This window comes from Meles meles, chromosome 6, assembly GCF_922984935.1.
Source record: "Meles meles chromosome 6, mMelMel3.1 paternal haplotype, whole genome shotgun sequence".
Lineage (NCBI taxonomy): Eukaryota > Metazoa > Chordata > Mammalia > Carnivora > Mustelidae > Meles > Meles meles.
This window is the reverse complement of record NC_060071.1, coordinates 44,924,527-44,941,037: the sequence shown is the minus strand read 5'-3', so window position 1 is coordinate 44,941,037 and position 16,511 is coordinate 44,924,527. Positions and strand designations below refer to the sequence as shown.

Here is a 16,511-nt window from a genome sequence, read left to right as displayed (position 1 = left end):
GCCTTTCTAGTACAAACTATATTTTAGGGTAATGTTAGAATATAACTGTCACCATTTTGCAGCTCCTAATGAAATAGTGAATCTAAGCAATAATCATCAGTGGTGGCTATTTAAAATCATCTGTGAGGATTTTCATAATGGACAGATTAAGTTGTGGACACTTAATGAACCAGCAAATCGATTATAATATCACAAGAAGAAAGACAACCAGACATCATCGGCCTCCTGGTTGAAGTAGGAAGTACATAGTACCACCATATTCAGGTTAAAAAACAACAACAAAACTATACCTGAATCTAATAAAGCTACTAGATTGTTTTAATAGGAAATTTAGGGAATAGAATAATGTGTTAAATGACAGAGGGATACAGAAGCTGAAATCCAGAATTGGACATTTTTGCAGGATAACTAACTTATTTTTTCCTATAAATATCTGGTAATACGGGAATTGGCAGAATATGGGGGAGAGGCATTTGACAAATTAAAGAAAATTGAGAGCTTTGTCAACCAAATACAGTGTGGGGATCTTGATTAGATCCTGGTTCCAATAAACAATTTAAAAATATATATATATCAGAAATTTTAACACTGATTAGGTATTTTATGACATTAAGGAATTATTTTTATTGATATAACTAATGATATGTTTTAGAGAAGAATCCTTTTACAACTGCATACGGAAGTATTTACAGATAAATGATATTTAAAATTTTATTTAAGTTCTGTTAGAGATGAGACCATTGTTTTCAATTCATTAATTTTTGGTTTTGTAATTATTTAATTTATTCATTTTATTATATAATTATATTAGTGTTATTTTCTTATTTCTTGAAAAGACTGTGAATGATATTTCTGATCTTCAGTGTTGTATTTCCTGTTGCATTTTAACTATTCTGCAATTACTTGTATTTTCTTCTTTTATCCAACAATTTGGAGAGTTTTTTTAGGGTCCAAGTGCTTGGCTTTATTGTTGTTTGTTTGTATTTATTCTTAATGATTTCTAATCTTATTTTCTTCTAAACAGAGCGTAAGATCTTAGCAGATTCTGCTTTGTGCTATATTGATGTTTTCTTTATATGTTAATTTATAGTCCATCTTTGGAAATGCCCCTTGGATTCTTGGGAGGGAAAAGGTATATCTTTGCAGTCAATATATGTGTTTTCAGTCATTCATATATATTGGTTTCATTTAATAGTATATGTACTTCCTATATCCCTATTTGACTCAGAGACAGTGTACTGTTGACTAAGTGCAGTTGTGTTTCTGTCAAATTTTCCTTTTATTCTTCAATTTTGACTACCTGTTTTGAAGTTATTTGACATGTCACAATTCACTATTCATGGATTTCATCTTTTTTCAATGTAGGATTCCTTTGATGCTTTTTGCATTGAATTCTGCTTTGTCTAACACTTTATATTGCTCTCTTTTACTTCTGTTTCTTAACATTATGTCCCATTGTTTTGTTTTTAACCATTCTGTGTAAGAATGCCTCATGTAAACAGCATATGGTTTTCTTTTCTTTTTTTTTTTTTTAACTAAATTTCGTGGTCTGTTTTATAAGAGTTACATTTACTGAGGAGTTTTTTACTATGTGCCAGGGACTATGCCAAGAAACTTTCTATATACAAGTTCTCATTTAATCCTTAGAACAAATCCAAGAAGATGACCCTATCATCACTATTTAGAAATGAAGAAATTGAAGTTCAGAGAGGTTGAATAACTTAATGGATTTTTCTTTCTTACTCACTATGTGATTGCTGTTAGACATTTCCTCCCTCAGATCCTGAACTGTATGACTAGTGGGTGTGCATAGCTTGTAACCAGATTTTTATAGTATTTAAAGTTCTTTGCTAGATTGAGGAGCGATCTATTGCTGCTTGGGGAGAGGACAGTTTATTCTTGAACAAATTAAAGCTGTCTGTAGTTCTTCCTTTACCAAAACAGTACATGAAAAACTACAGCCTCAATGGCTTCATGTGCCAGAAGATAATAAAATCATTTCTTGTCCATATTACTAGAAGTTGTTTTTTTGAGTAGGTGTAGAAAATCACTGATGATATTAGGAATACATCAGAGGCTAGTGACCCTTCCCGAGCTGCATTAAAAAGCAGCTTCCTCACAGTGGCAAAGAGGCTTTCCTCCTGGTCAGCTAAGTACAGGTGTCTCTGCAAGAGTGTAATGGGGTGGTTATCATTGAAAATCTACTGCCTTCCTGTTTGCCCCCACTCTTGTTCTTTGTGGTTCTGTTTTCTGATGAATGGAAATTCCTTTTGGGATATACAGGTTCACAAGTATTCCCTATTTCCTATGCTGTTACAACTTGGCATATTTGTCTTGTGTTTCATCAGCATTTCAGTGGGAAGGCTGGAGGGGAGGAGGGTGGGGGGATGGTGTAACTGGGTGACAAGCATTAAGGAGGGCACGTGGTGTAATGAATGCTATTTGTTATATACAACTGATGAATCACTGACCTCTGCCTTGAAACTAAAAATATACTGTATGTTAATTGAATTTAAATTTTAAAAAATAATTTGAAAACAAAAAATAGTGATCTATTAAACTCTTGAATTCTAAAAAAAAAGAATTCAATGGGAAGGTAAGATTGAATAAATTAGTTTCTAGTAATTTATCATTATCTTAAGCAAAAACCTTTCAAAGCCATTAGACATTTCTTTCTGCTTTTAAAGAATATGAACTGTCTTTATGAGGGGTAGGGGCATTAAGCGATACATGAGGGGTATCCTGGAATACTGCTAAGAGTTTACCAATATATTTTCTTAAGCTGTCTTATGAAGCTAATGAGTGCCGAAAAATTGAGACCCTTGAAAATTTGGACCTGGATTTTGATGGTGACGTCACAGAACTTGAAACTTTTGGAGTAAACACCACCAAACCATCAAAGTCACCAAGTCCAGCAAGCACTTCCACAGTACCCAACACAACAGATACTCTCACAGTTCCCAGCACAGCAACAGCATCTGTGGTACCAACCACACCAGACATTTCTGCTCATTCTAGAAGTTTATCTCAGATTCTGATGGAACAGCTGCAAAAGGAGAAACAGCTGGTGACTGGTATGGATGGTGGCCCTGAGGAATGCAAAAATAAAGATGATCAGGGATTTGTTCCATGTGGTGAAAAGGCATCAAATACTGACAAGTTTTTGGTGCAGGATAATGACTTGAAAACATCTGATTCCTTGCAGTTAGAAGGTTCTACAGAAATTGAAATCTCTCATAAAAATGATTTGGCTGCTGATACAGTATATGCCCCTGAAAAACTAAATGTTCTGGAGAACTCAGACAGTTCAAAGGAAAAGCTTGTTACCTCAGAAGCAGTAAGAAGTGAAGATGTAATTCTTTGCAATAGTGATACAGATGAAGACTGTTTAATCATTGATACCGAGTGTCAAAATAATAGTAATGGAAAGACAACTGATAGGAATTCTAATTTAAGTTCTAAACCAGCTAGCCCCAATTCTTCTTCAGCACAGGCTTCTGTAGGAAACCAGACTAATGCTGCTTGTAGTCCTGAAGAGTCATGTGTTTTAAAAAAACCTATCAAACGAGTATATAAAAAATTTGATCCAGTTGGAGAAATTTTAAAAATGCAAGATGAGCTCCTAAAGCCAATTTCCAGAAAAATACCTGAATTGCCCTTAATGAATTTGGAAAATTCTAAACAACCTCCTGCTTCTGAGCAATCCTCTGCTCCTTCAGATGCCTCTAGTTGGCCAAAGTCTGTATGGCCTTCTGCATTTCAGAAGCCAAAAGGACGTAAGTAAATATTTACAAAGACCTTTATATTAACTGTTCTGCCTCTTCCTTATCCTTAGGTTTTTCTCCTTTATTCCCTTTCTTTCTCTTTGTTATGACCTGTCCTATAATATTTACATGGTCATTGATATTTTATTTTTCAAGGTACTGATCAGTGTATCAGCTTCCAAAATCTTCTCTTTAAATATGTACACAAAGTTAAATGGATTTTTGTAACCTATGTTTATCCAACATGTACAGTGTTTACTGTAACTACAGATAATATGGCTCACTGAACTGATGAAGGGGAAGTGATCAAAAATAATCATAAACATTTGTGAGTCCAAAATTTACTAATTCATGGTGTGGGACTGTAGTTTTATGCTTTTTCACTTTCTGAAAGAAATATAAAGCTTTACCCCAGCTCTACCTAGATTAGAAAAAACATCACTTTTTTAAAACTTTTTTTCTTCTTCATTTGTTGTCTCATGGATTTAAACTTTGTCTAGAGTTATGGAAGGTGGTAGTTAAAGCTTTGACCTCAGCTCTTGGCTGCAGTTCCAGTAAGAGTAAACAGAAATGGTAATAGTGTAAATGTTCAACTCAGAGAAAATAGAAAGTTAAAGTTGATAGAAATATAAAAATAAATAATTGAATTGTTTTCTTTTGAATTATGATGGATAAAGAGATAATGTATTTTAAAATAAAAATGAGAAATATAATTATTTTTAAAGGATTGCCATATGAACTACAGGACTATGTTGAAGATACATCAGAATATGTAGCTCCCCAGGAAGGAAATTTTGTTTACAAGTTATTTAGTCTGCAAGACCTGTTGTTACTTGTGCGATGCAGTGTCCAGAGGATAGAGACCAGACCACGTTCAAAAAAACGGAAGAAAATCAGAAGAGTAAGTTGTTAATTGGAATTTAGGATGTGGATATGGTAGTATAAGTAGATAATCACAGATATTTAACATGCCATTATTATGAAGTTGAATTTTAAACTGTTGATCACTATTGGAATTTTTCAGGTTGAGCTGGAGCTTTTTGTTTTTTGTGGGGGTTTTGTTTTGTTTTGTAAAATACTGAAAACACTTTTTTTTTTTTAATATTTTATTTATTTGACAGAGAGAAATCACAACTAGGCAGAGGCAGGCAGAGAGAGAGGAGGAAGCAGGCTCCCCACGGAGCAGAGAGCCCGATGTGGGGCTCGATCCCAGGATCCTGGGATCATGACCCGAGCCGAAGGCAGAGGCTTTAACCCACTGAGCCACCCAGGCGCCCCCTGAAAACACTTTTAATAAGGGGAAATGGAAAGTATTAAATATAAATTTCTTGAATGGTGGTAACATTCTTATGTGGAATTTATAAACGTAATGAAAAATGGCACCATCATAGATTTGACCTGGACCTGCTTTCTATAAATTTGGAATTCCAGTGTGACATATTAGCCCCTTTTTCTCTTACTTTGGGGATCTTCTTAACTAATTTTAGAGGTCTCAAGTTTTCAAAGGTGGGCTTTCACATGCATTTGAAGTTTTCCCAGAATTGTTAGAAGACTAATGTTTTCCTTTCCTTTTCCCCCCGTTGTTTTGTTGGGGAGGGGGGTGATATAAAAATTTTTTTCAGTGAAAAAGTTCTTGCTCCAGTTAGAGTAATTGGTTCTTTAAACAGTTTTCCGTATTTGATGTTTAAAGTTCTCATTCAGATTAGTTTGCTTTTTGTGTGTGTGACCACTGAATTCTGGTCAATAAAGAGGAGCCTCTCTGTAATAACTGATTATAGTGATGTCTTTCCTTTCATTTTTACTTAAGAGAATTTTTTCCATTGTGTACATTTGTCATTGTGTGTGTTTATATTTTTATATTATTATTATTTTTTTAAAATTTTGGTGTCTCTATCTCTTGCTTCCTAACCTATAACCTGATAAGAATCCTCAGTGACTACTTTAAAATGTTAGTATGTTTGGGGCTAGGAATCAGATGATCAAAAATAGTGATGTTCCAGCATTGACCTTGTGGATCAATGCTGACTGCTGCTTTGTCATGTTAAGGAATAAACTTAGAAAAGAAAGGAAGGAAGGAAAGAAGGCAGGGTGGGCTGGCTGCCCAACCTTCCTTAGCTGCCAGTAGCTGGGTCTATCATGAAAAAACTCTAAAGCCAACCCATCAAGATATAGGATCTTTGTCCACCAGAATCCAGTGGACCTGGAGGATATTTTGCTTGATGATGCTGTTATCCTTTGTTAAATAGAAGGAAGATTGTGAATACAATTGTAAATTCTTAATCCTCATAATTTGGGTTTTATCAGTGGTTTGGACTTTAAATTTTAGAAACCAAATGTTTTTGAATTATAATGTGTGGGGTAGTGTTTTCTGTAAGAGAAAGTCAAGGAATAACAAAATACCAAAGATTTTGTATTAGTCTGCTCCTAAATAAATGCTAATAGTCTCTGAATTTAAAAATCTCACTTTATTTGCTAATTTTTCCCATCTCATTTATATTTAATTATGATCAATTTGATGGCTTATTACATGAACCTTTTAAGTATATATAGTGTCAGTGCTATGTATTGTCTTTTCAGTGTTTTATTTCTTTAATTTTTACTTACTATTTCTTTCGTTTATTTGGGGACTAACCTCATTTCTTTGTCTTTCTACTCTTAGAACCCATACCACTTTATATTTATCTGCCAGTTCACAGCAGTTAGAAACTATTGATGGCCAGTGTCTCTTTTTTTTTTTTTTTATTTGTTTATTTACAGTATAACAGTGTTCATTGTTTTGGCATCACACCAGTGCTCCATGCAGTATGTGCCCTCCCTATTACCCACCACCTGTTTCCTCAACCTCCCACCCCACCCCCCCACCCCCGCCACCCCTTCATAACCCTCTGGTTGTTTTTCAGAGTCCATAGTCTCTCATGGTTCATCTCCCCTTCCAGTTTCCCTCAACTCCCTCTCCTCTCCATCTCCCCATGTCCTCCATGTTATTTGTTATGCTCCACAAATAAGTGAGACCATATGATACTTGACTCTCTCTGCTTGACTTATTTCACTCAGCATAATTTCTTTCGGTCCCGTCCATGTTGCTACAAAAGTTGGGTATTCGTCCTTTCTGATGGAGGCATAATACTCCATTGTGTATATGGACCACATCTTCCTTATCCATTCATCCGTTGAAGGGCATCTTGGTTCTTTCCACAGTTTGGCGACCGTAGCCATTGCTGCAATAAACATTGGGGTACAAATTGGCCAGTGTCTCTTAAGAAAGAATAGCTTAGGGAAATATTGGATACTGAATTAATTCTTATCAGCACCACGCTCTAACCAACTGAGCTAACCGGCCACTGCTTCTGAATTAATTCTTAAAACAGACTGTTAAAGACATTGTCATTCAGTTCACTGAAGTGCAATTTGTAAGTGTTGAGATAAATCCTTATTGGAGATAATTTGCTCTTCATCAAAATCTATCAAAACAGTCGAACTCCAGAGAATATCTAAATAGGAGCCTTGTGTTTTTTATTATGTCAAACCCAGAGTAAAGTTTTAAAATTTCCAGTGAATGGTTATCATATTTTACCTTTTATTATATGTAATAGTTTAGTACACATGGTTTAAATCCCTTAGTAGAATTCATTTACCTTGGAATCATGTCCTATTTTTCTGTTCTCCCAAATGTTTTGTATCCTAGAAATAAAATAAACAGGTATTAAGTAAATGAAAGAGCTGAGGAGTGAAGAGAGAACAAGGAATTACTAAGGAAGGGAACTTCAGGATAATTTAAGCACTAGTTTGAGAAATTTTAAAGTAACACTATTTAAATTCTGCATAAGAAAGCATTCCCTTAATATTTACTACTTAAAAACCAACTTGTTTAGATAAAGCTTTAAAATACTTAGAAGTCTTGGGGCACCTGGGTGGCTCAGTGGGTTAAAGCCTCTGCCTTCAGCTCAGGTCATGTTCCCAGGGTCCTGGGATGGAGCCCCGCATCCGGCTCTCTGCTCAGCAGGGAGCCTGCTTCTCTGCCTACTTGTGATCTCCATCTGTCAAATAAAGAAATAAAATCTTTAAAAAAAAGTACTTAGAAGTCTATTCAACCTCTGATACTAGCTATGAAATACCTACTTAGGGATGTATGGAAAAGTTTGAAAGGTTTATGTGAAAAATTGGAAGGCAGAAACAAAAAGTGTTTTTAGTTGGGGAGATTAGGAGTTAACCATTCAAGGGAGAAAGGAAGAGTAAATTTAATTTTTATAGTTTGAAACTTTGATTGAATTTAAAGTTTCACTTTAATTTTAGAATATTACCATGAAATATTGACTTTTTTCTTTCCCTTGGCTTCCTGGAGGTGGCAGTAGAATACATACAGAAATTAAAACCAGATTCAGGATTTAATTTCATAGATACAAGGCAGTATTATCAAGGAAAATCTACTCTTGATCCAAAAAGGGTATCTTCTTTATCAGTTACTCAACTCTTGCTGTAAACTGGCTCTGTCCCTGAGCAAATTTCTTAACTCTCTTGACCTCCATTTCTTTATCTCTAACTTACAGTTGTTACATGCAGAGTACCAGTTGCTTAAGAATTATTATATAATAAAAAGCTTTTATCAGTAAAATTATCTTAATCTCAATTTAGTTTTTTAAATTGAGAAGATACCATAGAGGCCTTATACTCAAGGTTTGGCCCCTGGAACAAAAGCTTATCAAATATGCAAAACCTACTGTATAGAATTACTGAATTATTGTATTGTACTCTTGAAACTAATATAAAACTGTATGTTAATTGTACTTTAGTGTTAAAAAGAGCAAATCCTTGTTCTTCACCTCAGATTCTGCATTTTAACAAAGTTATTACCAGGTTATTCACACACACTTTGAAATTGAAGAAATACTGCTTTAAAAAAGTTTTAGACCATTAACAGGTAATTATATGAATCGAGTTTACTGTTGACAGAAATTTTACTGGATTTGAATTGTTCTTACCACCATCATTGTTCCAAGCCCACTAAATTTGCCACTTTGTGAAAATCAGGAATTCTGAAACATTTATGAAATATTTTCAAGTATATGAATAGAGGCAACTTAGTATAATTTCAGAAGTATGAACTAGCTATATCACTTTGAATAAATTTCTTAAATCATGTATTTCTCCTTCTGCAGCTGGAAATGAAGAGACTACTATTAAGAGTAGAATATTCTTTGACAGAAATGAGATAACATGAGCACAGTGAACATGACTCACATTATTTCATAAGCATGAATTTCCTTGCATATCCTCCTTTACACTAGTAATGACCACAGTTACTTTACTTAATCTGTTTAGTGTCCTGACCAGTAAGCTCTGATTGGCTACTTTACCAGGTACTTAGTGTTTGGAACAAAACCTTTGTATTAATCAAGATAAAGACACTTGCAGGTGTTAATGTAGGTATTAATGCTTATACGTTCATTCTTAGAATGAAAACAAGGTGCTCCGATTATTTGAGCCTGAGACCATGTGTCTCATGCTTTAAAGGGACAAAAAAATTCTTACCTTTTTTTTTAATCCTCTAAGAATTACTAGTATAACAGTCTTTGCTTCCCAGCATCCAGCTTTAAACCTTTGGGCAATTATATATCATAGACTCTGTTCCAAGGATGCTGCTGTCAGTTACATTCCCTGATAAAATGTGTACATATGTAGGGAGGTATGTGAATTTTAAGTGGGTGCGAGGGAGAGCTGTTGGTTCAGGATCTCTATTCACCTCTTGCTCACATCTAACAAGGGTTCTTTCCATCTTTCTGTCTGAATTCTACTGTATTTGAAAGGATAAAATAAGACTACCGGAAAGCATTTTGAAGGGGCAAAACTATATAGGTAAATGTATTTGCTATTAAGAGTAAATTAATGGAGCTTTGAAAAAGTATAACTCTGCATTTCAGCAATTTCCAGTTTATGTACTACCAAAAGTGGAATATCAAGCTTGTTACGGAGTTGAAGCTCTGACTGAAAGTGAACTTTGTCGCTTATGGACTGAGAGTTTATTGCATTCCAACTGCTCATTTTATGTTGGTAAGTTATACAAGAGGATTTGATCTCCCTTTTAATGTCATTATAAATACATACTTTTGATCAATTATAAATACTTCCATTTCTATTAAAGCACCATTCCTACTGCATTTAGATGGTGGAATGAGACTAGTGAGACCAGATATTTTTATTTCCCTCTTATTTGTCTTGTTTAGTTGTGCTTGATGTCAACATCATTGTTTTATTTTTTAAGTACTTACTTTACAGGGTAATAAGCTAAAACTATAGAAGTGTTTTCTGACAAGTTTCTTTTAAACTAGTGGTGTGAACATATTTTGAAATTTTCTTAAAATCACAATGAAATTTAAAATTTTTCAATTTTTCTTTGTTTCTGTTTTGCTGTTTTTTGGAGGAGGTGGTTAGGGATTTGATTTCTCTTATCTGGGTTCACATACAGTTAACATATTTCATATGAAGGATTACTTTCCAGGTGTTACTGGTACTGCTCCCTCCCAATGGAATGCCTCATCCCATACTTTTTAATTCATCCCATATATCTCAGTTCATCCCCACTATCTCAAGCTGCCCTTTACCTAACATAATGTAGACTTAATGGTTTTGGTTTTAGGAAGAGTGCCAGTCTACAGATAGTCAAGAGTTAAAGGAGATGGGTATAAGATACTTAGATATCTCACTTCAGAAGTATTTATTACTGCCCTCTGACATCCAAATAACAGACTAAATTGGAAATTATGAGTTGTTAGGTAGATATGAGTTATGGTATACCCTTAAAAGCAGTACTGTATTTCTTTGCAAATATTCTATTCTTTGAGCCTCTCTGTAATATGTCAGTTTTCCTTTCTGTATTATACTCCTCCTCCCAACTTCACCTCCTCCCAGTCTTGCAAGATACAACTCACAGAATATTGTGGGGTTGTTTTTTTTTTTCCATTTGGTTCATTATGTATCTACCACTCAGAAACCAAGTTGTATTATGCACTTGAAATGTTCCAAAATTATCCCTTAGAAACTATTAAATATATCTGTATATGTATGTGTATATGTGGGTATTGGGTGACTATAAGCTAATAGAACAATATTTCTATTTTTTTGTTTTGTTTTGTTTTGTTTTTTAGAGAAAGGTGTGGAGAGAGCACACAAGCAAGGAGAGGGACAGAGGGAAAGAGAGAGAGAAAATCTTAAGCAGGCTCTACTGGTTGTGGAGCCTGACACAGGGCTCAATCTCACTACTTCACTGAGATTATGACCTGAGCTGAAATTAAGAATCAGACACTTAACCAACTAAGGCACTCAGGTGCCCCATAACAATATTTCTAACTCATTTATGAAATAGGTAATATGGGTCAATAACTATATATCCATTGTTGCTAATCCTCACTATTCTATAGAATAGGTGATTGTTTATCTTTGTTCTATAGAGGAAAAAACGAAGGTTCTCTAAGTTTATTACTCAAGAGATCCATATCTTTTCTGATTCCACAGCCTGTGCTTTTTTTCCATTATAATGGAATAGTGAAAATCATGCTGAATGTGAAAGTCAGATGATACATGTAGGATTGCTATACATATAATTCTTTTACCTTGGATAGAATCATTTAACCCCCTAGGCTTGAGCATTTTCACCTATACATAATATAATAATATTTTGTTCAAGGACTATATATATAGATCTTTTTAAATTATAATTATTACCTAATATATCACCCCTAAAGTAGACTTCTTGATGAAAATAGGTATCTCAGGGGGCGCCTGGGTGGCTCAGTGGTTTAAGCTGCTGCCTTCGGCTCAGGTCATGATCTCAGGGTCCTGGGATTGAGTCCCACATCGGGCTCTCTGCTCAGCAGGGAGCCTGCTTCCCTCTCACTCTCTCTGTCTGTCTCTCTGCCTACTTGTGATCTCTCTCTGTCAAATAAATAAATAAAATCTTTAAAAAAAAAAAAAAAAAAAAAGAAAATAGGTATCTCAGGACAATGAAGTAATATTTCATATATTTTTGTACTGAGGAAAAAGCTGTTAACCTAGAATTCGGTGAAAATATGAAAAATCATCTTTATGTTAAAGAGTTAAGAAGGGTTTCTTTTTTTATTATTATTCTTTTATTTATTTATTTATTTGAAAGAGCGAGAGAGCCATGAGCGGTGGGGAGGAGGAGCAGAAGGAGAGGGGGAAGCAGACTCCCTGCTGAGCAGGGATTCCCACTCAGGGCTCTGTCCCAGGATCCCAACCAAGATCATGACCTGATCTGAAGGCAGACACTTAACCAGCTGAACCACCCAGGTGCCCCCTCTCCATTTAACTTTAGGAATCTGTTTAGATTGTTTCAATTTTAATGCAGCTGAAAATTCTTGTAAATGCCTGTTGGTACACTGCACACATATTGCTGTTAGGGCATATACTGAGGAGTGGAATTATTGGGTCATATTTAACGTATACACTCAAATTTAGTAAATAATTTCAGAAAGTTTTCCAAAGTGATTGAACCAACTTATATTTATAATAGCAATATGTGATGGTTTCAGTTTCTTCACATCCTTACCCACACTTGGCCTTATCAGTTTACTTAATTGTAGCCATGCTGGTGGGTAGGTATTATTAATATTTCATTATTGTTTTACTGTGCCTGTCTCTGGTGGTTTATGAAATTGGGCACTCTTTCATGTGATTAATCATTTAGATACTCAGTTTTGTGAATTGCCTATTTAAACCTCTTGCTCATTTATCTTTTGTCAGGGTTTTTTCTGTGTTTTTGTTGTTGTTTTTTAAGCAGGCTCCATACCTGGCCTGGAGCCAAAAGTGGGACTTGAACTCAAATCCCTGAGATCAAGACCTGAGCTAAGATCAAGGGTAGGACGCTTAACTGACTGAGCGTTGCAGGTTTTTGTTTGTTTGGTCTTTCTTTGTTGGTTTTAAATTTTATAAATGTTTTTCTCCCATTCTGTAATTTACCTTTTCAGTCTCTCTCTTTTTTTTTTATTTTAAATTTATTTATTTTTTCAGCGTAACAGTATTCATTGGTTTTTTGCACAACACCCAATGCTCCATGCAATACGTGCCCTCCCTATTACCCACCACCTGTTCCCCCAACCTCCCACCCCCACCTTTTCAGTCTCCTAAAGATACCAGTCTTTTGAACTTACCAGTTTATTAGTCATTTCCTTTCTGATTCATGCTTTTTTTGCCCTATTTTAAACCCCCCCCCAGCAAGATCATAAAGATACTCTCCTATATTATCTTCTAGAATTTTTATTTTTTTCTAGTCCTTATTTTTAGGTACACAGTTTGTGTGGTATTTAACTTTACATGGTCAGAGGATTTTGTTTGCAGTTGTGGGTACTGTTTATTGAAAAGACCACCCTTTCTCTGCTGCTCTTCAGTGCTACTTGTGCTATCAATCATGTATGTGACTCTAATTTATCCTTGAGGCAGTACCTGTTTTATTTATTCTAGCTGGAGTAATTACTTAGTTTTTCTAAGTACTCTGGCTAGACAATTAACACTGTAAATTACTCTAACTATATAAAATATTCTACTGTTTCGTAACGTGAATCTTGTCAACTTATTTTTCTTTAGGAGTTTCTTGGCTGTTCTTGGCCCTTTGTGTTTACAAATTTTGGAATCAGCTTGTCAGTTTCTATCAACAACAATAAGAAAATTGGGATTTTTGTTAGCAAGAACAGTGACTCAATGTGGAGCAAATTGATAGCTTTGCAATAACATCTTCTAATTTGTGAACTTTATATATTCCTTTATTAATATTTTTAATTTCTCTTAGTATTTTATGATTTTCTATGTAGAGCTCTTGTACATTTTTTGTTAGGTGTATTTTGTAGTATTCGATATTTTTAAACTATTACAAATGGTATTTGTGACATTTTATTTTCTTAAGGTTTGTTTCTAAAATATAAAATTTATTTACATACTGATTTCGTATTGATCTCTCTAGCAACTCCACTAAAGTCACTTACTCATTCTAATAATTTATTTTTTTTAAGTAACCAATCATGTCTTCCGCAAATAATGGCCAGTTTATTTATTCTTTCCAATCTATATGCCTTTTTTTCCTTGCCTTCATTGCCTATCACTTGAATACAAGTTGAATAATGGTCCTTTTTGTCTTAGTTCTAATCTTAAAAGGGAACGTTTTCAATATTTTGCCATTGTGTTTGGTATTTTGTATAGGTTTTTGTAGATACCTTTAATTAGAATAAAGAATCCTTTTTATGCCTAATTTAAGAATTTTAAGCAGGATGGGCAAAAAAAAAAACCACCCTTATCAGATATTTTCTTTACTTTTACTGATATGATGGTATGAGTTTTCTCTTATTCTACTAATGTGATGACTCCTGTTGATTCAGGATGTTAATCCTAAAATGTTAATCAAACCTTGTGTTCCTGCAATAAACCCAGCTTGATCATAATATATTGCTCTTTTTCTATATTAGTAGATTTAGTTTAATATTAATATTAATTTTGTTAATAGTAATTTTGCCATCTGTGTTTATGAGTGAGATTGACCTATAATACCTTGCTTACATATTGGTGTTAAGGTTATATTTATACCATAAAATGAGTTGGGATATATTCCTTCTTCTCTTATCTGGTAGAATTTCTGTAAAACTAGTGTTATTTCTACTACAGATGTTTGGTAAAAGTTACCTAGGAAGCATGTGGACCTAAGTTTTCCCTTTTGAGAAGCTCCTAATTATCAGTTCTGTTTTTAAATTCATTTTAGAACCATTCAGATGTTTAGTTTCTTGCATCAGCTTTGTAACTTGTGTGTGTGTATGTTTTTAAGAAATTTGTTCAACTTTTCAAAATTATTGGCATAGAGGTATAATTTCCTCTTATGATCTTTTAAGGTCTGTAGTATCTGTAGCAATTACTATACATCCCTAATAGTTTGGGTTTATATCTACCATTTTAATATATATTTTCTATTTGACTCATTGTTTTAAGAACCTTTTTGTGTGTGTGTGCCTTCTTACTTTTTTTTTTTATTTTATTTATTTATTTAACACAGAGAGATCACTAGTAGATAGAGAGGCAGGCACAGAGAGAGAGAGGGAAGCAGGCTCCCTGCTGAGCAGAGAGCCTGATGCGGGACTCGATCCCAGGACCCCGAGATCATGACCTGAGCTGAAGGCAGCAGCTTAACCCACTGAGCCACCCAGGTGCCCCTGTGTGTGTGCCTTCTTATGAACTGAGTTTTTTTATTCCATTTTTTCCCCTTGTTTAACAGGGTAGTTCTATATTAACATAATTGTATACTCTTCTACTACTCTTTAAAGGGTTATTCCAGAGGTGTCCTAATATAATAGCTCCTGACCACAGGTGACTATTTTAAATTTATTAAAATTAAGTAAAACTTAAAATCCAGTTTCTCAGTCATATTGGCCATATTTCAAGTGCTTGAAAGCTGTGTCTGGTTACCATGTTGAACAGTACAGAGATTTCCAGCTTCACAAAAATTTCAATTGGACAGTGCTGCTCTAATAATTATAACTGACTCATCCCTATTAAACAGTATTTTACTTTTTCTTTATATTATTATTAGTGTATACATTTGATATTCATTTATATTTATTCATATATTTACCCTTTTTAATGCTTTTCTTCTATATCTCTAAGATTCTAATATTTTCCTATGCCTTTAGTATTTAATATTATCTTTATTACAGATATCTTAGTGACAAAGGCTCCCAGTTTTTATTCATCTAAAAGGTTATTATTATTATTATTATGCTTTTATTCTTGAAGATTAGCTATTTCAGAGTCTTCTGGCTTCTTTTGTTCTGTTGAAAAGTCAGATGTCCATCTTTTTTTTTTCCTCTTTTAACAGTGATACATCTCTCTTCTCTGCAGATTTAAAATTTTATCTTTCTCTCTGCTTTTCAGCAATTTTCTTCAATGTACTTACATTAGGCTTTCTTTGTAAATACTTCTTTTGGGGTTTATATTGCTCCTTGAATATGTGACTTGATGACTTGTAACAATTTTGGAGAATTCTCAGTGATTATGTCACTAAATATCACTTCTTCCTCATTCTCTCTCTTTCTCCTCTAGGATTTTCATTGCATTAGGGTATATCCTAATGTCCTTTACATTCTTTATTATCTTTCCTTTGACTCTTCATGTATTATTTTTGATATTTTTTCTAGCTCATTAACTCCTAATTCTTCACCTGTCTCTAATACACTATTTAAACCATGACTTTTGTCCCTAATTTCAATTATTATATTCTTCAGTTCTAGATTTTTTCCATTTGGTTCTTTTTTATAGATTAGCGTTTTTGACAGAAATTCTCAATCTTTCCTTTAGAATATTAGGCAAAACTCTTTTAAAGTCTGTGTCCAGTACCTTTTTAATCTAAATTTCCAGTGTTTCTTTTCTATTATCTTTTGTGTGTTCATTTCTTAGGGCTGCTGTAGCAAAGTACCACAAACTAAGTGGCTTAAAACAACAGAAATTTCTTGTTTCACTATTCTAGAGGCTAGAAATACAAAATCATGGTGTCACCAGGCCATGTTCCCTCTGAAGCCCAGAGAAGAGAATCCTTCATTGCCTTTTCTATCTTCTGGTATCTGCCAGTTATTTTGGGGGTCTTTTGACTTGTAGATGCATCACTCTCATCTCCTTTTCTCTCATCATGTGGCATCTTCTTCCTGTGTGTCTCTCTCCTCTTCTTAGAAAGACACCAGTCATATTGGATTAAGGGCCTAT

General features: G+C 34.2%; 1 protein-coding gene across 4 annotated transcripts in view; it reads left to right on the top strand.

The window, feature by feature from the left end:
• The window catches only part of ICE2 (interactor of little elongation complex ELL subunit 2), a 64,996-nt gene that overhangs the window by 30,145 nt on the left and 18,340 nt on the right, over nt 1-16,511 (top strand). For all 4 annotated transcript variants that reach the window (XM_046010239.1, XM_046010238.1, XM_046010240.1 and 1 more), the window contains 3 exons: nt 2,783-3,776; nt 4,490-4,665; nt 9,683-9,812. In XM_046010239.1, the coding sequence (XP_045866195.1) occupies nt 2,783-3,776; nt 4,490-4,665; nt 9,683-9,812 (1,300 nt within the window). The remainder of the gene's footprint in view (nt 1-2,782; nt 3,777-4,489; nt 4,666-9,682; nt 9,813-16,511) is intronic.